This window comes from Salvelinus namaycush, chromosome 9, assembly GCF_016432855.1.
Source record: "Salvelinus namaycush isolate Seneca chromosome 9, SaNama_1.0, whole genome shotgun sequence".
NCBI lineage: Eukaryota > Metazoa > Chordata > Actinopteri > Salmoniformes > Salmonidae > Salvelinus > Salvelinus namaycush.
Window position 1 is genome coordinate 52,605,964 of NC_052315.1, and position 24,902 is coordinate 52,630,865.

Below are 24,902 nucleotides of genomic sequence, written 5' to 3' on the forward strand. Positions count from 1 at the left end.
TTGTGTTTGTATTAAACATGTTTAACACTAGCCGCGCTGCATTTTGGTCCTCTCCTTCACCCCTGGAAGAGAACCTTTACACGGGGAGACCTAGTGAATGACCTGCAGAGAGCTGGGACCAAAGTAACAAAGCCTACCATCAGTAACACACTACGCCGCCAGGGACTCAAATCCTGCAGTGCCAGACGTGTCCCCCTGCTTAAGCCAGTACATGTCCAGACCCGTCTGAAGTTTGCTAGAGAGCATTTGGATGATCCAGAAGAAGATTGGGAGAATGTCATATGATCAGATGAAACCAAAATATAACTTTTTGGTAAAAACTCAACTCGTCGTGTTTGGAGGACAAAGAATGCTGAGTTGCATCCAAAGAACACCATACCTTCTGTGAAGCATGGGGGTGGAAACATCATGCTTTGGGGCTGTTTTTCTGCAAAGGGACCAGGACGACTGATCCGTGTAAAGGAAAGAATGAATGGGGCCATGTATCGTGAGATTTTGAGTGAAAACCTCCTTCCATCAGCAAGGGCATTGAAGATGAAACGTGGCTGGGTCTTTCAGCATGACAATGATCCCAAACACACCGCCCGGGCAACGAAGGAGTGGCTTCGTAAGAAGTATTTCAAGGTCCTGGAGTGGCCTAGCCAGTCTCCAGATCTCAACCCCATAGAAAATCTTTGGAGGGAGTTGAAAGTCTGTGTTGCCCAGCAACAGCCCCAAAACATCACTGCTCTAGAGGAGATCTGCATGGAGGAATGGGCCAAAATACCAGCAACAGTGTGTGAAAACCTTGTGAAGACTTACAGAAAATGTTTGACCTCTGTCATTGCCAACAAAGGGTATATAACAAAGTATTGAGATAAACTTTTGTTATTGACCAAATACTTATTTTCCACCATAATTTGCAAATAAATTCATTAAAAATCCTACAATGTGATTTTCTGGATTTTTTTTCTCATTTTGTCTGTCATAGTTGAAGTGTACCTATGATGAAAATTACAGGCCTCTCTCATCTTTTTAAGTGGGAGAACTTGCACAATTGGTGGCTGACTAAATACTTTTTTGCCCCACTGTATATCCATAGAAATTATGCAGATTCAGGATTTAGACTGGCTGAGAAAAGCTGCCTGCCTGTCTGTCATCCCAACTCCCGACCCCTACACGTTCATTGAATTTCAATACTGAAAGAATGTTGCAAATGTCAGAGAGACAGACAGCAAGGTTTATACAAATCTCCGCTATTGAAAACCAATTGCTAGTCTAAAAGAAATGGGAGATAATGTCTAGATGCTTTTTACACTGGAGATCAAGTTGATAAATTGTCTGGCTGGGCTGATGAGACAGTGGATTGCGCAGTGAGATGGAAGAGAATAAATAGGGATTTCAACATCATAGCTTTAGCCGGTGGTAACTTGTGGAATAGACACCGGCTGGAATGCGGTTTTAACCAATCAGCATCCAGGATTAGACTCACCTGTTGTATAATATATTATATATTACAGTGTATATATTATTGACTCTATATAGAGGCCTAGTTCTGTAAGTTTCCAAAAGTTAACACCATTGCAAAATCTTTATCTAGCCATGAGAGGTTATAAACATTGATCCAAAAATATATATATATTATTAGCTATTCACACAGTTTCTGCATAGTACTGTAGGCCTAGTATTTCATTTTTACATTAACTCATTTTGAAACATGTGATCGTTGATAATTGCAGTCTCCGCTTTGATCATCTTTCAGAGGGCACGACTGTTATGCTTGAGGCACTTACTATGAGTCTTGGCCCGCCACATATTTTCTGTGTAAATGACATACAAAGAAAGCTTAAGAGGTGTTTCTCAAGGGCTCAAAAAAATGTACGCTTACACTCCATTGGCAAGTCGGCTATGGAAAACCTGAACTATAAACTTCAAGCACTGTATTCTGTGTGGTTTGAGGCTGAGGGCTGAGGTGGGCAGGGGATCCATTGCTTGGTTTCTACTGCAGCGGCATCCCAGAAAGGCAAGGTTGCATCCCAGAAAGGCAAGGTTGCATCCCAAATGGCACCCTATTCCCTGTATAGTGTGCACTACTTTTGACCATAGCCCATTTGGGACACAGACCAGGTCTAGTTAAAGGTCAGGTAGTAGGAGGCAACAATCTGGCACCTCAAACCACTATCACTGTGGCAACATATAGGGCCCTCACCACCACAAAGTTTAAAAGCCTGTCATGCCCCAAGGACCAGCCAGACAGTGGTCAGAAACATATTTTTATGACTCCCCCTCCTCGCTCTCTCTCTCTTGTTCAATCTTTCTCTCTCTCTCTCTAAAGAAATGGCTGCATACATTCTGCCTGGAAATGCAGCAGCCAGCAGGTCAAATTGGTCATGGACATTTCCGTGCGAGATAATGTCTGAAAGAACAGCTTGTACATAATGTTAATAATATTCCAATGTACGCCTGTGTCAAACAATGTTTAATGTAACACTGTTTATAGTAACAGCTTTCCTTTGTCGCTTATGGTCTGTGAAATGTGAAGTGCTTAATGGCCTGCGCTCCACGAATACGTGGATAACACTGCCATCTTCAGATGGGGGTGCAGTTTCATCAATGTTATGAAATTGAAATTGTACATTGGAAATGTAATTATAAAGAACTTTTAACTATGCCAATATCCATCTGGGCAGAAATCCAGAAATTCCGGGCAGAATTCAACATATTTTGACTGTCGATTACGCCTACGGATGTTGCAAGCTCCACAGGGCTCTTTCTTTGTGGCGGGGTGCGTTTGTTTTTTTCAAGACTGACCAATCACCATCTAGTTTCTTGAGGTCTAACGTCCAATACCTCTCCTCTTTGTTGCCTGACATACGATCGCGGACTATGCCGCGGACAGACAGCAAAAAAAGGGTCCGGGTTTTAGCTAATACCGTTCTTTAAATGGTTTGAATCTGTATTTACTTGTTCAGTTTCAATATACCATCACAGTGCAGCTGTATTTTAACAAAACAATCTCAGCCGGGACACGCGATGGAGAGTGAATATTTCTAAGATAAAAAAATAAGTACGTAAAGTTGAACCGGATAGCTAGCTCATGATAGCTGAATAATCGTTGCTGGGCACCAGTCTTTTTGTTTACCGACACTTCCAACTCTGCACGTTCCCTTGTTGTTACGACCGAGCTTGCTAACTGCTCAATTTAAGCATTACCTAGCTAAATTACACCCGCCTACTGTTTCAGCTACGAGAAAGGAAACGGGCATGGGCGAATTTCTCGAAAATCCGTCAGTTCTCACGAAGGATAAACTCAAAAGTGAGCTCACGGCCAACAATGTGCCGCTTCCCATCTCTGAGCAGAAGAAACGTGTATATGTTCAATTGTACTTGAAGAACTTGACCGTTCTGAACCAGAAAAGTCCACTTACAGACATGTTCTCCAGTGATGAAGAACTACCTACCTCTATAGTCTCCAACAAGAGTCTTTCTGGAAGAGTAAGTTATGAATATGTTATTATTGGTCATTACAGTGCTATGAATTGATTTTGTAATGCATGAAATTACTAGGTACCTGTGTTAAATGATTGTTGCCTTTCCATTAGCCCATTAATCTGACCGAGAGCAACCTTTCCATATAACGTTAATATTAATCATTTAAATATCCCCTTCCTGTTTCTTTCCCTCTTAAAACGTCTTAAGGATCTGACCCTTTTTTTCAATTTTCGCCTAAAATGACATACCCAAATCTAACTGCCTGTAGCTCAGGACCTGAAGCAAGGATATGCATATTTTTGATACCATTAGAAAGGAAAAACTTTGAAGTTTGTGGAAATGTGAAATTAATGTAGGAGAATATAACACATTAGATCATCTTTGAAATGCAAGAGAAAGGCCATAATGTATTATTCCAGCCCAGGCGCAATTTAGATTTTGGGCACTAGATGGCAGCAGTGGATGTGCAAAGTTTTAGACTGATCCAATGAACCATTGTATATCTGTTCAAAATGTTGTATCAAGACTGCCCAAATGTGCCTAATTGGTTTATTAATACATTTTCAAGTTCATAATTGTGCACTCTCCTCAAACAATAGCATGGTATTATATCACTGTAATAGCTATTGTAAATTGGACAGTGCAGTTAGATTAACAAGAATTTAAGCATTCTGCCCATATCAGATATGTCTATGTCCTGGGATTTTCTTTGTTACTTACAACCTCATGCTAATCACATTAGCCAACGTTAGCTCAACTGTCCCGCGGGGGGGACACCGGTCCCATAGAGGCCTCTTAAACCATATTCACACGGGACCTGTATTACTAGAGAACGTTGGTTATTATGTAATTATTACTCCAGAATGTCTTTTATTCCAGAGGACCTTTCGGACAGGATTCGTTTTTTTCCAAACTGTCCCCTGGAATTCTTACTTTAAAAAAATATATATATAAATTGACAGTTATGATGGAAGCCTACAGGGATTTATTCTAGGCATGAAGATATTTCAACATGTCCAGCTGATAGTGCCACACTGATAAGTCGAGCTTGGTTTCTAAAACATACCAAACCATCTTTGGTATAGTGTCATAATAATCGATCCGCAGTACGTCCTAAATGCCTCCCAGCCTTTGGATGTGAGCTAAACGGTGCATTTGAGATGCGTTTTTAAGGCCATGGATGAGAAAGTTAACTTATCATTTCCAAATGTTTAGATCGGTTGTGCTGCTGCTTTGCGATGTATTAACAGCAAGGGCTGCGTTAAATAAGCACAATATTTTTTGTGATTCATTTGGCAATATTCAATTCATACACACGAAACGTACACAAAAGCATTCACTGTGAAAGTCGATACATTTAGGCCATTCATATATAGCCTATAGGCAGCACTTCTTTCGATTTATCGAAGCAGTTGTTTTCTTGCTCAAACTGCGAGCAACACCTGTCAAACACAGACCTTTCTCCCATAAAACAGGGATGGCGATTCGCACGGGACTAGTATTTTCAGAGGACCTTGGACTTTGCCAAAAAACACTAGGTTATTCTGGCTGGAATTATTACTCTCCTGCCATGTAAAAATAACTGAGATGGCAGATTCGGGCGGGACTAAAATTACAGATGTGGTGTTTTGTGCTCGTGCACATAATTACATTACCCGACCTCCCCCAGTAAAACGAATCCCGTCTGAATAGGGCTTTACTCATTGGTTCTCTAATGTCTGTGTTCTTTCTAGATAATCTTAGTTAAAACAGAGACAGGCTAGTCTTCGGTCTCTAGATAAGCTTTTTACCCAGGTCTATGAAATGACACCCATAATCCATCCATCCACAGAAATCCACCAGGAAGACTGACAACCCTCGGTCAGAAGAAGTGGAAGTGACAGACCTTACAGATGCAGGCTTAAACGATGAGCTGTTGAAGCATGGCGTCAATGTTGGACCCATAGTTAGTGAGTCTTCCTTATGTTTTACTCAGGGTGTGTCTTAAAATGGCTTCCTCTCCTTTCCTCGTTCCGCTACTTCATCTGCATTGATCTGAGAAGATACGCTTTCACCTCTTCAGTTCTTGTACATCTGTGCAGATGATGGAAATGAGACCAGGAGTGGAAGCCACTTTAGACTATTGAGATGCACCAACAGACTCAAACAGTCAGTGAGAGATCCTTGACTAAATGTACCCCCTTCACTTCTAACTTGTTTCCCCTTGTCTTCAGGCTGCACTCGCATTCTTTATGAGAAGAAGCTTCAGAAGCTACTGGATACACCTGCCGCTGAGGCTACCCCTAGCCTATCTGAAACTGCCACAGTTACCGCTGCAGCAGTCAAGGCAGACTGCAACCAGAACGGCAACACACTCTCTGACCAGTACAGTGACAAGGACGAAGGTGAGATGAGATATTAGTTACAACTGCACAAGAACATGCACCATTAATTAAGCAGCACACTTATTCGGCGCATGTGACTAATAGATTTTGATTTGATTTGATTCAGGGTTGGTTTCAATTTCAGGAAGTAGGCCTAAACTGAAAAGCAATGAGGAAATTGGAATTTCAGATTTGAAATGGAATGGATCCTTTTTACTTTGATATTTGACTGTCAGTTTAGATGCCTTGATTCTCGCTGACTTGTGTTCGCTTTGCCTCTGTCAGACGAGATTGCGGCTGCTCCTGAACCAGAGCCAGCTCCTGTTGTGGAGAAGCCTGTGATGAGCAGAGGGAAGACTCCTGTCACCATCAGGACCAGCAGCAGACGGAGCAACAAGGTAAGCCTTTAAGTTCAAGTTTATTTAAATAAATACAATGCAAAATCACACTCACCAGAGCCCTCACGTTAAAACAGCGGTCGTCTTCAACAGCAAGACAGTTCAGCACATATGTAAATAATCTTATCTTGCACCTATAAACCTCAACCTCTCAATTATCTGTTGTCATTGTCAATGTTCACAGGTGGTGGATGAGGGTCTAGCAACTGGTGACCAGACCCCTAAGAAGACGGGGAAGAATGTTGAGGAGATTCTCGCTAATGAGATCCTTTCACCTATAGGCATCAGGTAAGACCTTTTAAGGCCCTATCACTAGTATGTGGAAGCTTTCACTTTTGGTAAAACTAAGACAGATCCCATCTCCTGATCCTTTTTTGATGTGTATGGCTCCAAGAACACAGGGGCACTTACCAGTAAAATCTTTCCAGCAGTTGTTTAACATGACTTGTCAGAAATGACTTTGTCACATCATCCTCTAATCCTCCTCTCTCCCCAGCGCCACCTGCAGGAGATCGATCCGTGGTGCGGCTGGCCGACCGGTGAAACCCAGCAACTATTGGCTGAACGAGTCTCTCCTGGGGCGCTCCATCGACACAGAGTCTCACTCTGAGTGCAGCTCCCTGGGCTCAGAACCGGCCAGGCCAGGATTCCTCTCTGTCCTACTAAAGCTCATGGTGCTCATCACTGTAGCCGGTTCCATCTACTTCGTCATCCAGCACCTTGATGCAGATCAGGTCCAGTCCGTCAAGGGTTTGATAAACGACGCCAAGGGTCACCTGTGTAGCACGGTTGATAAGGTGGTAGATGCCGTGGTCGATAATGTGATTGTGCCGCTGGGCATCAGGGCCAGCAGCAGCCAAAGTGCAGGAGCTGAGGGTGGAGGCAAGTAAGCAATGCACCTACTCCACCCTGCTCTCTTTTATTATAATTTTCCCCACTATTTTACCAGGCTGTCCAATTGAGGTCAAAAGACCTCTTGGTCAAGAGGCCTGGCCATGCCCTGTTTTGCCATCGACCCCCCCCACCCCCCCTTCATCTGGTCACCAACCCAATCTTAATCTATTTATACATGGTTGCCCATCTTGGAGGGCTGACTGACATTTAATCTGGGCTGGTAGACTGTCTCACCCTGTCCCCTCCTTGTTCACTTCTCCTCGCCCCCGCTAAGGAGAGAAAGGAGGGGCATTCAACCTAACCAACACCAGCTTCCTGGAAAACAAACCAACACCGTCTTGGTCATGACAGTCTGAATAGACTAGTTTTTATTAAGTTGTTTTTAATCATAGTGTGAAGTGCATTTAGTGTATTATTTGTGTGTATTTTTCACTTGTGTGTCGATAGATCTCCCATGTGGTATGGTGAGGACAGGTCACATGCATGGTTGTAGTTTTTGAAGGACATGGTTGTAGTTTTCGGGGTGTCTTTTGTGCCAGGCACATTGTTAGAACATGCATAGTGCCCGGGTTTAGGTCAATTCCATTTAAATTCCAGTCAATTCAGAAAGTAAACAAAATTCAAATTCCAAAGGTTCCTCATAAAAAGCTTTGAAGAGAATGGGAATTGGAGTGTACTTCCTGAATTGAAATGGAATTGACCCCAAACCTGCTACTAATTACAGAAATATCTACAATTATTTACAAGTATTTCTGTTTTGATTTTGAATATACACTAGTATTAATAATAGAGATAGGTAGAATAATGTTTTTAAACTATGATTTAAATGGTGCTCAGGTCTATTCTAATTTGCTCTAAGTTAATTGGATCACTGCTGCGAGGAGTCATAATACTGTCCAATAGTGTTAAATAAGGTTTTGTCACTGAATGAGGAGAAGCACTTTTTCATGCTATAAACTATGAGTTTGATTGCTAAAACTATTAGTTGTCTTTAAACTCCTCGTGTAGAGCCCTCAGTACATTGAAAAGCTGTTGGGGAGATTAACTGCAGTAAGTAAGCCTGGTCCCAGGTCTGTTTGTGCTATCTTGCCAACTCTCTTGGTCATTGTCAGGAGGACTTGGCAAGACAGCCAAATCAGATTTGGGACCAGTCTAGCGGTAAGTGGTCTGGTAGTTGAATGGCTCATCATAGTTCCAGAGTTGAAGTGTGATGACTACATCCCAGTGTGTGTTTCATCTTTAGTGCTTTGTTGCTCTGAAGATTCAAGATCCTTCAGTCCTATCTAAAGGGCATGCTCACCGTAGCAAAAAGTTTTGAAACAGGAAAACACAAATGGGTATTCCTTATTGGACAAATATTCCCTGATTCTGTGTTTTTTCCCCGTGTGGTGCCGAATGAACACGACCTAGGACCGGCTGTCTTTATATTTAGTGCATCCACACAGCCCTTCCTAATGGTTCCATACATACTACTACGGATCTTGGAAGAATTCTATTTTGGCAAAAGAAAGTTGAGCAAGTAAAATGGCTCATGATACTATTCTAATTTGAATGAGTCAAAAACTCAAATAGAGTTTGCCTCTTGTGCACTTAATACTAATGTAATACTAATGGGGACAATAATTACCTGAGGAGACAACTAGTAAAAGTGTTAGCCACTTAACTTATGTTGACCATTTACTGACTTTTACTTGTCAAGAAGTTGACATGTTCGTCCACACTGTTTGAAAAAAAATTATTTTATTTATTTCCGTATTTTTCTAATGTGAATTGTGAACTTTTTTATTATCTTATTGTAGAGAAATAAAGTACCATAGGTGAAAGTAGGATGTCATATTTTTTTAAAGTGCTATCCTAAATCTGAACCTCTTTGTTTACTTGTTACACAGGTGAATATATTAAAGATTCAATGTTTTTGACTTTGATCAGGCAGCTAGCTTCCCAAGCAAGGATGAAAGTATATGGTGGGGTTAAGGTTTTTTATCTGTTTTTATTTCTAATAGATAATACCATTAAATAAATGCGGTAAGTCAATTCTCTCCCCATGGTTTTCTTTTATGAGGAGATTCCATACTCTTGGTCGTCTGAGAAAAGAAGACAGCTACTGTACTAATGATATCTGTTGATGACGATTATTAGAACCCTTCTCTCAACATGAAGACTTGTGTTGGCTCTCTGAAGTAATGCCTAGGATTTAGTTCAGCTGGTTAACAGTCTTGTGGTGCGCACTGTGCAGACACCCACAGTCGAACCCAGTTGGTCACATGCATAAAAACATCTCCGAATGCTCATCTGAGAACATTTCAACAGAATCTGAAGACATACAATGCATAGTGAGATAAGCATCCAACTGAAAGGTGAAAGAAGAGTATGCCAAAGGGATGTCACACTCGCTCTTAACTTCGACTTTGAACAAGCCAGCTAGTTATGCTGGCAACAACAGCCAGGCACTGATTACAATTTTCATGAGAAAGGTATGCTTACTTCGATGGGCAAGGGAGAGAACTTATAATATAAGTTCTGGACGTCACAGTGACTAGCGTTATTATCTTTTTAATTTAGGTTTTGTACACCAGCTTCAAACAGCTAAAACAATATGGTTGGTTATGGAAAATATATTTCACAGCGGTTTAGATGGTGTATACTAGCTTATTTTGTTATATAAACTGCAATTAGTCAAACTATTAGCTAACTCGGCTACACATGCCTCTCTCTAATGTCAATATGCCTTGTCTTCTGCTGTTTCAGTTAGTTGTTGTTTTATCTCACTGTAGAGCCCTTAGTCCAGCTCAACATGCCTTAGATAGCTATTTTGTCACACACCCCACACATAGGGAAACCTCACCTGGCTTAGCTGGTGGCTCCAGAGATGCAAGCTCTATCATCGTCACTCAATGCCTAGGTTTACCCCCACTGTACTCACATCCTACCATACCCTTGTCTGTACATTATGCCCTGAATCTATTCTACCACGCCAGGAAATCTGCCCCCTTTATTCTCTGTTCCCAACGCACTAGACGACCAGTTCGTATAGCCTTTAGCCGTACCCTTATCCTACTCCTCCTCTGTTCCTCTGGTGATGTAGAGGTTAACCCAGGCCCTGTAGCCCCCAGCATCACACCTATTCCACAGGCACTCTCATTTGTTGACTTTTGTAACCGTAAAAGCCTTGGTTTCATGCATGTTAACATCAGAAGCCTCCTCCCTAAATTTGTTTTATTCACTGTTTTAGCACACTCCGCCAACCCGGATGTCCTAGCCGTGTCTGAATCCTGGCTTAGGAAGGACACCAAAAATTCAGACATTTCCATCCCCAACTACAACATTTTCTGTCAAGATAGAACTGCCAAAGGGGGCTGAGTTGCAATCTACTGCAGAGATAGCCTGCAGAGTTCTGTCATGCTATCCAGGTCTGTGCCCAAACAATTCAAGCTTCTACTTTTTAAAATCCACCTTTCCAGAAATAAGTCTCTCACTGTTGCCATTTGTTATAGACCCCCCTCAGCACCCAGCTGTGCCCTGGACACCATATGTGAATTGATTGCCCCCTATCTATCTTCAGAGTTCATATTGTTAGGTGACCTAAACTGGAATATGTTTAGCACCTTGGCCGTCCTACAATCGAAGCTAGATGCCCTCAATCTCACACAAATTATCAAGGAACCTACCAGGTACAATCCTAAATCTGTAAACATGGGTACCCTCATAGATATCATCCTGACCAATTTGCCCTGTATGGCCCGGGTATCCTGGAAGGATATTGACCTCGTCCCGTCAGTAGAGGATGCCTGGTTGTTCTTTAAAAGGGCTTTCCTCACCATCTTAAATAAGCATGCCCCAATCAAAAAATGTAGAATCAAGAACAGATACAGCCCTTGGTTCACTCCAGACATGACTGCCCTTGACCAGCACAAAAACATCCTGTGGCGTACTGCATTGGCATCGAATAGCCCCCGCGATATGCAACTTTTCAGGGAAGTCAGGAACCAATCTAAACAGTCTGTTAGGAAAGCTAAGGCTAGCTTTTTCAAACAGAAATTTGCATCCTGTAGCACTAATTCCAAAAGGTTCTGGGACACTGTAAAGTCCATGGAGAATAAGAGCATCTCCTCCCAGCTGCCTACTTGACTGAGGCTGGGAAATACTGCCACCACCGATAAATCTGAACTTCCGGCGCCGACCGAGATGGCCGCCTCGCTTTGCGTTCCTAGGTAACTATGCAGTATTTTGTTTTTTTATGTGTTATTCCTTACATTGGTACCCCAGGTAATCTTAGGTTTCATTACATACAGTCGGGAGGAACTACTGAATATAAGAGCAACGTCAACTCACCATCGTTACAACCAGGAATATGACTCTCCCGAAGCGGATCCTGTGTTTTGCCTTCCACCCAATACAATGGATCTGATCCCAGCCGGTGACCCTAAACAACGACGCCGTAAAAGGGGCAAACGAAGCGGTCTCCTGGTCAGGCTTCGGAGACGGGCACATCGCGCTCCACTCCCTAGCATACTACTCGCCAATGTCCAGTCTCTTGACAATAAGGTTGATGAAATCCGAGCAAGGGTAACATTCCAGAGAGACATCAGGGATTGTAACGTTCTTTGCTTCACGGAAACATGGCTCACTCGAGAGACGCTAACGGAGTCGGTGCAGCCAGCTGGTTTCTTCACGCATCGCGCCGACAGAAACAAACATCTTTCTGGTAAGAATAGGGGCGGGGGTGTATGCCTTATGATCAACGAGACGTGGTGTGATCATAACAACATACAGGAACTCAAGTCATTCTGTTCACCAGATTTAGAATTCCTCACAATCAAATGTCGACCGCATTATCTACCAAGGGAATTCTCTTCGATTATAATCACAGCCGTATATATTCCCCCCCCAAGCAGACACATCGATGGCCCTGAACGAACTTTAGCTGACTCTTTGTAAACTGGAAACCACACACCCTGAGACTGCATTCATCGTAGCTGGGGATTTTAACAAGGCTAATCTGAAAACAAAACTCCCTAAATTCTATCAGCATATCGATTGTGCTACCAGGGCTGGTAAAACCTTGGATCATTGTTATACTAACTTCCGCGACGCATATAAGGCCCTCCCCCGCCCTCCTTTCGGAAAAGCTGACCACGACTCCATTTTGTTGCTTCCAGCCTACAAACAGAAATTAAAACAGCAAGCTCCCGCGCTCAGGTCTGTTCAACGCTGGTCCGACCAATCTGATTCCACGCTTCAAGACTGCTTCGATCACGTGGATTGGGATATGTTCCGCATTGCGTCCAACAACAACATTGACGAATACGCTGATTCGGTGAGCGAGTTCATTAGAAAGTGCATTGACGATGTCGTACCCACAGCAACGATTAAAGCATTCCCAAACCAGAAACCGTGGATTGATGGCAGCATTCGCGTGAAACTGAAAGCGCAAACCACTGCTTTTAACCAGGGCAAGGTGACCGGGAACATGACCGAATACAAACAGTGTAGCTATTCCCTCCGCAAGGCAATCAAACAAGCTAAGTCCCAGTATAGAGACAAAGTAGAGTCGCAATTCAACAGCTCAGACACAAGAGGTATGTGGCAGGGTCTACAGTCAATCACGGATTACAAAAAGAAAACCAGCCCCGTCGCGGACCAGGATGTCTTGCTCCCAGACAGACTAAATAACTTTTTTGCTCGCTTTGAGGACAATACAGTGCCACTGACACGGCCCGCTACCAAAACCTGCGGGCTCTCCTTCACTGCAGCCGAGGTGAGTAAAACATTTAAACGTGTTAACCCTCGCAAGGCTGCAGGCCCAGACGGCATTCCCAGCCGCGTCCTCAGAGCATGCGCAGACCAGCTGGCTGGTGTGTTTAAGGACATATTCAATCAATCCTTATCCCAGTCTGCTGTTCCCACATGCTTCAAGAGGGCCACCATTGTTCCTGTTCCCAAGAAAGCTAAGGTAACTGAGCTAAACGACTACCGCCCCGTAGCACTCACTTCCGTCATCATGAAGTGCTTTGAGAGACTAGTCAAGGACCATATCACCTCCACCCTACCTGACACCCTAGACCCACTCCAATTTGCTTACCGACCCAATAGGTCCACAGACGACGCAATCGCAACCACACTGCACACTGCCCTAACCCATCTGGACAAGAGGAATACCTATGTGAGAATGCTGTTCATCGACTACAGCTCCTTGCATGTACCCTCCAAACTCGACATCAAGCTCGAGACCCTGGGCCTCGACCCCGCCCTGTGCAACTGGGTCCTGGACTTCCTGACGGGCCGCCCCCAGGTGGTGAGGGTCGGTAACAACATCTCCACCCCGCTGATCCTCAACACTGGGGCCCCTCAAGGGTGCGTTCTGAGCCCTCTCCTGTACTCCCTGTTCACCCACGACTGCGTGGCCATGCACGCCTCCAACTCAATCATCAAGTTTGCAGACGACACTACAGTGGTAGGCTTGATTACCAACAACGACGAGACGGCCTACAGGGAGGAGGTGAGGGCCCTCGGAGTGTGGTGTCAGGAAAATAACCTCACACTCAACGTCAACAAAACAAAGGAGATGATTGTGGACTTCAGGAAACAGCAGAGGGAGCACCCCCCTATCCACATCGACGGGACAGTAGTGGAGAAGGTGGAAAGTTTTAAGTTCCTCGGTGTACACATCACGGACAAACTGAATTGGTCCACCCACACAGACAGCGTTGTGAAGAAGGCGCAGCAGCGCCTCTTCAACCTCAGGAGGCTGAAGAAATTCGGCTTGTCACCAAAAGCACTCACAAACTTCTACAGATGCACAATCGAGAGCATCCTGTCGGGCTGTATCACCGCCTGGTACGGCAACTGCTCCGCCCACAACCGTAAGGCTCTCCAGAGGGTAGTGAGGTCTGCACAACGCATCACCGGGGGCAAACTACCTGCCCTCCAGGACACCTACACCACTCGATGTCACAGGAAGGCCATAAAGATCATCAAGGACAACAACCACCCGAGCCACTGCCTGTTCACCCCGCTATCATCCAGAAGGCGAGGTCAGTACAGGTGCATCAAAGCAGGGACCGAGAGACTGAAAAACAGCTTCTATCTCAAGGCCATCAGACTGTTAAACAGCCACCACTAACATTTAGTGGCCGCTGCCAACATACTGACTCAACTCCAGCCACTTTAATAATGGGAATTGATGGAAATTATGTAAAAATGTATCACTAGCCACTTTAAACAATGCCACTTAATATAATGTTTACATACCCTACATTACTCATCTCATATGTATATGTATATACTGTACTGTATATCATCCACTGCATCTTGCCATCTTTATGTAATACATGTATCACTAGCCACTTTAAACTATGCCACTTTATGTTTACATACCCTACATTACTCATCTCATATGTATAGACTGTACACTATACCATCTACTGCATCTTGCCTATGCCGTTCTGTACCATCACTCATTCATATATCTTTATGTACATATTCTTTATCCCTTTACACTTGTGTGTATAAGGTAGTAGTTGTGGAATTGTTAGGTTAGATTACTTGTTGGTTATTACTGCATTGTCGGAACTAGAAGCACAAGCATTTCGCTACAATCGCATTAACATCTGCTAACCATGTGTATGTGACAAATAAAATTTGATTTGATTTTGATTTGATTTGAAATCCACTATAATCGAGAATTTCAATAAGCATTTTTCTATGGCTGGTCATGCTTTCCACCTGGCTACCTGGGCAACAGCTCTGCACCCCCGAAGCAACTTGCCCAAGACCCCCCCCCCCCCTGCTTCTCCTTCACCCAAATCCAGATAGCTGATGTTCTGAAAAAGCTGCAAAATCTGGACTCCTACAAATCAGCTGGGCTAGACAATCTGCACCCTCTCTAAAATTATCCGCAGAAATTGTTGCAACCCCTATTACTAGCCTGTTCAACCTCTCTCGTATCGTCTGAGATCCCCAAAGATTGGAAAGCTGCCGCGGTCATCCCCCTCTTCAACGTGGGAGACACTAGACCCAAACTTTTACAGACCTATATCCATCCTGCCCTGCCTTTCTCAAGTCTTTGAAAGCCAAGTTAACAAACAGATCACTGACCATTTCAAATCCCACCGTACCTTCTCCACTATGCAATCACTATGCAAATCTTTCCGAGCGGGTCATGGGTGCACCTCAGCCACGCTCAAGGTCCTAAACGAAATCGTAACCGCCATCGATGAAAGACAGTACTGTACAGCCGTTTTCATCGACCTTGCCAAGGCTTTCGACTCTGTCAATCACCACATTGTTATCGGCAGACTCAATAGCCTTGGTTTTCAAATGACTGCCTCGCCTGGTTCACCAACTACTTCTCAGATAGAGTTCAGTGTGTCAAATCGGAGGATCTGTTGTCCGGACCTCTAGCACTCTCTATGGGGGTGCCATAGGGTTCCATTCTCGGGCCTACGCTTTTCTCTGTATATATCAATGATGTCGCTCTTGCTGCTGGTGATTCTCTGATCCACCTCTACGCAGACGACACTATTCTGTATACATCTGTCCCTTCCTCGGACACTGTGTAAACAAACCTCCAAACGAGCTTCAATGCCATACAACACTCCTTCCGTGGCCTCCAACTGCTCTTAAATGCTAGTAAAACTAAATGCATGCTCTTCAACCAATTGCTGCCCGCACCTGCCCGCCCGCCTAGCATCACTACTTTGGACGATTCTGACTTAAAATATGTGGAGAACTACAAATACCTAGGTGTCTGGTTAGACTGTAAACTCTCATTCCAGACTCACATTAAGCATCTCCAATCCAAAATGAAATCTAGAATTGGCTTCCTATTTCGCAACAAAGCCTCCTTCACTCATGCTGCCAAACATACCCTCGTAAAACTGACTATCCTACCGATCCTTGACTTCGGTGATGTCATTTACAAAATAGCCCCCAACACTCTACTCAGCAAATTGGATGTAGTCTATCACGGTGCCATCCGTTTTGTCACCAAAGCCCCATATACTACCCACCACTGCGACCTGTATGCTCTCATTGGCTAGCCCTCGCTACATATTCGTCACCAAACCCACTGGCTCCAGATTACTAGGTAAAGCCCTGCCTTATCTCAGCTCACTGGTCTCCATAGCAACACCCACCCGTAGCACAGGCTCCATCAGGTATATTTTACTGGTCATCCCCCAAGCCAACACCTCCTTTGGCCTCCTTTCCTTCCAGTTCTCTGCTGCCAATGACTGGAACAAATTGCAAAAATCACTGAAGCCGGAGACTTATATCACCCTCACTAGCTGTCAGAGCAGCTTACCGATCACTGTACCTGTACACAGCCCATCTGTAAATAGCACACCCAACTACCTCATCCCCATATTGTTATTTTTTGTTTTGTTGCTCTTTTGCACCCCAGCATCTCTTCTTGCACATCATCATCTGCCCATCTATCACTCCAGTGTTAATGCTAAATTGTAATTATTTTGCCACTATGGCCTATTTATTGCCTTACCTCCCTAACGTTACTACATTTGCACACACTGTACATAGATTTTTCTATTGTGTTTTTGACTGTACATTTGTTTATCTCATGTGTAACTCTGTGTTGTTTTTGTTGCACTACTTTGCTTTATCTTGGCCAGGTCGCAGTTGTAAATGAGAACTTCTTCTCAACTGGCCTACCAGGTTAAATAAAGGTGAAATAAAATGTAAATAAAATTTGTTTTTAGCAACAAGGAAATGGCAGAGCAATATCTGCCGAGTGCAACTTTAGATTTCTATCTCGCAATATGTAACGCTTCAGCAATACAGATTGAATGCAGCCCTTATTTATTTAGAGTATGATAGTAGCCCACAATAAATTAATTATAATATTGGTACCATGATTGGTTGGTACCATGATACATGCCGTGTTCAAAACAACTGGGAACTAGGAAAAATATAAGATCAAATCATGACGTAAGTGATCTTCAGGTTGAAAAGTCTGAACTCTAGAGAGAAGCCGAGTTCCCGAGTTGGATGACTGTTCAAATCGATTTTTCCCAATGGGAGCCCGTTTTTTCTGAGTTCCCAGCTGTTTTGAACGCTCTGAAGTCGGAGATTTCCGAGTTCCCAGTTGTTTTGAACGCTGCAACAGTCTACTAAATCAATGGGGAGAGGGGAGCATGCATGGCAAGCCGGCAGCACAACGCCCGGGCACAGTGTCGTTCCCCGCAGTATGCACTGCACATTTTTTTTAAATCTTACCTAGATATTTCTTACCATTAGAACTCTCTTACTTTAACCTAAAAAAGTTATGAAACAAGTCAGAATATTTTTTAAACAATACAAACTGCATTTTCTGGGTAAGGTAAATCAACCCAAAACAAGCAAATGCACTTTCTTGGTCAGGGGGATCAACTCGAAAACATGACATCGCCTTAGCAATCTCATTAGGATAAAGACCTCCTCCATTCCTGCCATTATTGAAAGAGATCGTGATACCTCACATCTCAAAATAGGGTTACTTAATGTTAGATCCCTCACTTCAAAGGCAGTTATAGTCAATGAACTAATCACTGATCACAATCTTGATGTGATTGGCCTGACTGAAACATGGCTTAAGCCTGATGAATTTACTGTGTTAAATGAGGCCTCACCTCCTGGTTACACTAGTGACCATATCCCCCGTGCATCCCGCAAAGGCGGAGGTGTTGCTAACATATACGATAGCAAATTTCAATTTACAAAAAAGAAAATGACGTTTTCGTCTTTTGAGCTTCTAGTCATGAAATCTATGCAGTCTACTCAATCACTTTTTATAGCTACTGTTTACAGGCCTCCTGGGCCATATACAGCGTTCCTCTCTGAGTTCCCTGAATTCCTATCGGACCTTGTAGTCATAGCAGATAATATTCTAATTTTTGGTGATTTTAATATTCATATGGAAAAGTCCACAGACCCACTCCAAAAGGCTTTCGGAGCCATCATCGACTCAGTGGGTTTTGTCCAACATGTCTCTGGACCTACTCACTGCCACAGTCATACTCTGGACCTAGTTTTGTCCCATGGAATAAATGTTGTAGATCTTAATGTTTTTCCTCATAATCCTGGACTATCGGACCACCATTTTATTACGTTTGAAATCGCAACAAATAATCTGCTCAGACTCCAACCAAGGAGCATCAAAAGTCGTGCTATAAATTCTCAGCCAACACAAAAATTCCTTGATGCCCTTCCAGACTCCTTCTGCCTACCCAAGGACGTCAGAGGACAAAAATCAGTTAACCACCTAACTGAGGAACTCAATTTAACCTTGCGCAATACCCTAGATGCAGTTGCACCCCTAAAAACGAAAAACATTTGTCATAAGAAACTAGCTCCCTGGTATACAGAAAATACCCGAGCTCTGAAGCAAGCTTCCAGAAAATTGGAACGGAAATGGCGCCACACCAAACTGGAAGTCTTCCGACTAGCTTGGAAAGACAGTACCGTGCAGTATCGAAGAGCCCTCATTGCTGCTCGATTATCCTATTTTTCCAACTTAATTGAGGAAAATAAGAACAATCCGAAATTTCTTTTTGATACTGTTGCAAAGCTAACTAAAAAGCAGCATTCCCCAAGAGAGGATGGCTTTCACTTCAGCAGTAATAAATTCATGAACTTCTTTGAGGAAAAGATCATGATCATTAGAAAGCAAATTACGGACTCCTCTTTAAATCTGCGTATTCCTCCAGGGCTTAGCTGTCCTGGATCTGCACAGCTCTGACAGGGCCTGGGATCGGGAGAGACACTTAAGTGTTTTAGTGCTATATCTCTTGACACAATGATGAAAATAATCATGGCCTCTAAACCTTCAAGCTGCATACTGGATCCTATTCCTACTAAACTACTGAAAGAGCTGCTTCCTGTGCTTGGCCCTCCTATGTTGAACATAATAAACGGCTCTCTATCCACCGGATGTGTACCAAACTCACTAAAAGTGGCAGTAATAAAGCCTCTCTTGAAAAAGCCAAACCTTGACCCGGAAAATATCAAAAACTATCGGCCTATATCGAATCTTCCATTCCTCTCAAAAATTTTAGAAAAAGCTGTTGCGCAGCAACTCACTGCCTTCCTGAAGACAAACAATGTTTATCATAGCACTGAGACTGCACTTGTGAAGGTGGTAAATGACCTTTTAATGGCGTCAGACCGAGGCTCTGCATCTGTCCTCGTGCTACTAGACCTTAGTGCTGCCTTTGATACCATCGATCACCACATTCTTTTGGAGAGACTGGAAACCCAAATTGGTCTACACGGACAAGTTCTGGCCTGGTTTAGATCTTATCTGTCGGAAAGATATCAGTTTGTCTCTGTGAATGGTTTGTCCTCTGACAAATCAACTGTACATTTCGGTGTTCCTCAAGGTTCCGTTTTAGGACCACTATTGTTTTCACTATATATTTTACCTCTTGGGGATGTTATGTTAACATAATGTTAACTTTCACTGCTATGCGGATGACACACAGCTGTACATTTCAATGAAACATGGTGAAGCCCCAAAATTGCCCTCGCTAGAAGCCTGTGTTTCAGACATAAGGAAGTGGATGGCTGAAAACGTTCTACTTTTAAACTCGGACAAAACAGAGATGCTTCTTCTAGGTCCCAAGAAACAAAGAGATCTTCTGTTAAATCTGACAATTAATCTTGATGGTTGTAAAGTCGTCTCAAATAAAACTGTGAAGGACCTCGGCGTTACTCTTGACCCTGATCTCTCTTTTGACGAACATATCAAGACTGTTTCAAGGACAGCTTTTTTCCATCTACGTAACATTGCAAAAATCAGAAATTTTCTGTCCAAAAATGATGCAGAAAAATTAATCCATGCATTTGTTACTTCTAGGCTAGACTACTGCAATGCTCTACTTTCCGGCTGCCCGGATAAAGCACTAAATAAACTTCAGTTAGTGCTAAATACGGCTGCTAGAATCCTGACTAGAACCAAGAAATTTGATCATATTACTCCAGTGCTAGCTTCCCTACACTGGCTTCCTGTTAAGGCAAGGGCTGATTTCAAGGTTTTACTGTTAACCTATAAAGTGTTACATGGGCTTGCTCCTACCTATCTTTCCGAGTTGGTCCTGCCGTACATACCTACACGTACGCTACGGTCACAAGACGCAGGCCTCCTAATTGTCCCTAGAATTTCTAAGCAAACAGCTGGAGGCAGGGCTTTCTCCTATAGATCTCCATTTTTATGGAATGGTCTGCCTACCCATGTGAGAGACGCAGACTCGGTCTCAACCTTTAAGTCTTTACTGAAGACTTATCTCTTCAGTAGGTCATATGATTGAGTGTAGTCTGGCCCAGGAGTGTGAAGGTGAACGGAAAGGCTCTGGAGCAACGAACCACCCTTGCTGTCTCTGCCTGGCCGGTTCCCCTCCACTGGGATTCTCTACCTCTAACCCTATTACAGGGCCTGAGTCACTGGCTTACTGGTGCTCTTTCATGCCGTCCCTAGGAGGGGTGCGTCACTTGAGTGGGTTGAGTTACTGACGTGATCTTCCTGTCTGGGTTGGCGCCCCCCCTTCGTTTGTGCTGTGGTGGAGATCTTTGTGGGCTATACTCGGCCTTGTCTCAGGATTGTAAGTTGGTGGCTGAAGATATCCCTCTAGTGGTGCGGGGGCTGTGCTTTGGCAAAGTGGGTGGGGTTATATCCTTCCTGTTTGGCCCTGTCCAGGGGTATCATCGGATGGGGCCACAGTGTCTCCTGACCCCTCCTGTCTCAGCCTCCAGTATTTATGCTGCAGTAGTTTGTGTCGGGGGGCTAGGGCCAGTTGGTTATATCTGGAGTACTTCTCCTGTCTTATCCAGTGTCCTGTGTGAATTTAAGTATGCTCTCTCTAATTCTCTCCTTCTCTCTTTCTTTCTCTCTCTCGGAGGACCTGAGCCCTAGGACCATACGTCAGGACTACTGGGCATGATGACTCCTTGCTGTCCCCAGTCCACCTGGCCTTGCTGCTGTCCCAGTTTCAACTGTTCTGCCTGCGGTTATGGAACCCCTACCTGTCCCAGACCTGCTGTTTTCAACTCTTAATTATCGGCTATGAAAAGCCAACTGACATTTATTCCTGATTATCATTTGACCATGCTTGTCATTTATGAACATTTTGAACATCTTGGCCATGTTCTGTTATAATCTCCACCCGGCACAGCCAGAAGAGGACTGGCCACCCCTCATAGCCTGGTTCCTCTCTAGGTTTCTTCCTAGGTTTTGGCCTTTCTAGGGAGTTTTTCCTAGCCACCGTGCTTCTACACCTGCATTGCTTGCTGTTTGGGGTTTTAGGCTGGGTTTCTGTACAGCACTTCGAGATATTAGCTGATGTACGAAGGGCTATATAAAATAAACTTGATGATGACATTTCAACTTCATTATCTTAATACAATACAGGTAACATTTACATTGTTTGCAGTGTGGCAAAAGTAGCTAACATTAGCTAGTGTAGCCAATATGCGTGACAGCTAAAGGACCTTGATTGTAGTGATTTTCACAAAGACTGAATGATTCTTCTTCAATGAGGTTTAACGGCAGTTGGCATCCAATAAATGTTGCATTAAAATCAAATCAAATTTTATTTGTCACATGCACTGAATGCAACAGGCCTTACAGTGGAATGCTTACTTACAAGCCCTTTTTAACCAACAATGCAGTTTTAAGAAAAATACCTAAAGAAAAATAAGAAATAAAAGTAACAAATAATTAAAGAGCAGCAGTAAAATAACAATAGTGAGGCTATATACAGGGGGGTACCGGTTAGTCAAAGTAATTGATGTAATATATACATGTAGGTGCATAAGGTGAATGCACCAATTTGTAAGTCGCTCTGGATAAGAGCGTCTGCTAAATGACTTAAATGTAAATGTAAATGTAGGTAGTTATTAAAGTGACTTATACATAGATAATAACAGAGCGTAACAGCAGCGTAAAAGAGGGGGGGCAATGCAAATAGTCTGGGTGGCCATTTGATTAGATGTTCAGTAGTCTTATGGCTTGGGGGTAGAAGCTGTTTAGAAGCCTCTTGGACCTAGACTTGGCGCTCCGGTACCGCTTGCCGTGCAGTAGCAAAGAGAACAGTCTATAACCAGGGTGACTGGAGTCTTTGACAATTTTTAGGGCCTTCCTCTGACACCGCCTGGTATAGAGGTCCTGGATGGCAGCAAGCTTGGCCCCAGTGATGTACTGGGCCGTACGCACTACCCTCTGTAGTGCCTTGCGGTCAGAGGCCGAGCAGTTGCCATACCGGGCAGTGATGTAACCAGTCAGGATGCTCTCGATGGTGCAGCTGTAGAACCTTTTGAGGATCTGAGGACCCATGCCAAATCTTTTCCGTCTCCTGAGGGGGAATAGGTTTTGTCGTGCCCTCTTCACGACTGTCTTGGTGTGCTTGGACCATGTTAGGTTGTTGGTGATGTGAACACCAAGGAACTTAAAGCTCTCAACCTGCTCAACTACAGCCCCATTGATGAGAATGGGGGCGTCCTCGGTCCTCCTTTCCTGTAGTCCACTATCATCTCCTTAGTCTTGATCACGTTGAGGGAAAGGTTGTTGCCAGGTCTCTGACCTCCTCCGTATATGCTGTCTCGTCGTTGTTGGTGAGCAGGCCTACCACTATTGTGTCGTCTGCAAATTTAATGAGTTGTGCCTGGCCGTGCAGTCATGAGTGAACAGGGAGTACATGAGGGGACTGAGCACGCACCCCTGAGGGGCCCCAGTGTTGAGGATCAGTGTGGCAGATGTGTTGTTACCTACCCTTAACACCTGGGGGTGTCAATGTCATCGTAACAATCCCGGAACAAATTCCAGTCTGTGCTAGCAAAACAGTCCTGTAGCTTAGCATCTGCTTCCTCTGACCACTTTTTTATTGACCGAGTCACTGGTGCTGTAAGCAGGAATCAGGAGGATAGAAATATGGTCAGATTTGCCAAAAGGAGGGAGAGCGCCACCTATTAGACTAAAGTACAACTCCCATATACTTTGCTTGAAAAACAAATTACCCTACCATCTTTCACTACAATCACAAAGCATGTTTTCCATATTCAACGGGTGTTGAGCGTTCGTAAATTCATCAATTATTCTGCGCTCTGGCACACTCAGACAAGAGTGCTCTGAAATCGGATTAGATATCCAGAATTAACAATATCCATTGAAACGCACATCTATACCACTTAGCTAAGAATGATGTGAATAATCAAGTCAATAAACATTGGGTAGTTAGTTAGATAGCAGATAGTTAATATACGACACTAGCTAACATACCGGCACATACTGCTGTAATGCTATGCGGTTCGTAAGGATAGCGTAGCTAACAAATTGTCAACCAATATAACTTATTTTGAAAAGTCATGACTTTATTACATTGCTCAAAATGTTCTTAGCATTTGTCATAATAAGTTTAAGCAATGAATTTGTATCCACTCTTGTCAGACTTCGGCTGCATATTTTCCGCCATTTTCTTCTAATCTGAAAACGGTGTGATGCCACGCCCATTTTCTGAAGAATTGCATTATGGGCCCTAAATGCACAGAAATAGTGTACACTGCCTGTATACTTCGTATTTTTACAAATTTATACGACATCCAGAAACTGTTGGCATACTAACTATCCATACTATGACCAATAAGCATACTATATACTCAAATCACGTCACAAATAGCACAGTTAGTATGAGTATTCGAATACAGCTTGTATCTGGGTTAAATGAGCAGTGTATCAAGAAGCAGTGCGGCTTGGCAGTGTCGTGTTTTGGAGGACGCATGTCTCTTGACCTTTGCCTCTCCCGAGTCCATACGGGAGTTGCAGCGATGGGACAAGACTGTAATTACCAATTGGGGAGAAAAAGAGGTAAAAATTACAACAATATATTTTTTTTAAAGAATTTGGATAAAAGCATCTGCTAAATGGCATATATTATTATTATTATTGCCATGACCAAAAATTACAGAGGTCTGGATCGCCTGACAAAAACCAAACACAGCATTTCTACAGTAAGAACCTTACACCGACGATCAAGCATGGTGATGGTAGTGTGAAGATTTGGGGATGTTTTATTGCCTCAGGACCTGGACAACTTGCCTTAATAGAAGGAACCATGAATTATGCTCTGTATCAGAGAATTCTACAGGAGAATTTCAGGCCATATGTCACGTTCCTGACCTGTTTTCTCTTGTTTTTGTATGTGTTTAGTTGGTCAGGGCGTGAGTTGGGGTGGGCATTCTATGTATTGTGTTTCTATGTTGGGTTTATTGTGTTGCCTGATATGGTTCTCAATTAGAGGCAGGTGTTTGACGTTTCCTCTGATTGAGAACCATATTAAGGTAGGCTGTTCTCACTGTTTGTTTGTGGGTGATTGTCTTCCGTGTCTGTATGTATGTTCGTACCACACGGGACTGTAGCGTTTGTTTGTAGTCTGTACCTGTTCGTGCGTTCTTCGTGTATTTGTAAGTTCTCATGTTTTAGGTCAGTCTAGGTCGTTTATTTGTTTTGTAGTTTGTTTAAGAGTTTTTGTGTTTCGTCGTTCTGTTAATAAATATTCATTATGTCTTCCTGTGCGTCTCCAGAGCCCTGTTCCTCTTCCACGCACTAGCCCTGTGGTACGTGTCTCCAGCCCATTACCACCAGTGCCTACACCACGCACCAAGCCTCCTGTGCGTCTCCAGAGTCCTGTGCGTCCTGTTGCTGCTCCCCGCACTAGCCCTGAGATGCGTGTCCCTAGCCCGGTACCACCAGTTCCGGCACCACGCACTAGGCCTAATGTGCGTCTCCAGGGTC

At 43.6% G+C, this 24,902-nt stretch overlaps 1 protein-coding gene across 1 annotated transcript; it reads left to right on the top strand.

The window, feature by feature from the left end:
• Window positions 1-2,877: 2,877 nt before the first annotated feature.
• LOC120053543 (lamina-associated polypeptide 2, isoforms beta/delta/epsilon/gamma-like) lies at window positions 2,878-9,121 on the top strand. Its single transcript, XM_039000678.1, has 6 exons — window positions 2,878-3,474; window positions 5,303-5,420; window positions 5,685-5,855; window positions 6,120-6,232; window positions 6,417-6,520; window positions 6,729-9,121. Exons 1-6 carry the CDS (start codon window positions 3,244-3,246, stop codon window positions 7,120-7,122), a joined length of 1,131 nt encoding a protein of 376 aa, XP_038856606.1. The 5' UTR covers window positions 2,878-3,243; the 3' UTR covers window positions 7,123-9,121.
• Window positions 9,122-24,902: the final 15,781 nt, after the last annotated feature.

Coding starts and splice junctions, on each gene's coding strand:
- LOC120053543 (XM_039000678.1), top strand. CDS start 3,244: ATGGGCGAATTTCTCGAAAATCCGTCAGTTCTCACGAAGGATAAACTC. Junction 5,421..5,684: donor CAATGTTGGACCCATAGTTA/GTGAGTCTTCCT, acceptor CCTTGTCTTCAG/GCTGCACTCGCATTCTTTAT. Junction 6,233..6,416: donor GCAGCAGACGGAGCAACAAG/GTAAGCCTTTAA, acceptor CAATGTTCACAG/GTGGTGGATGAGGGTCTAGC.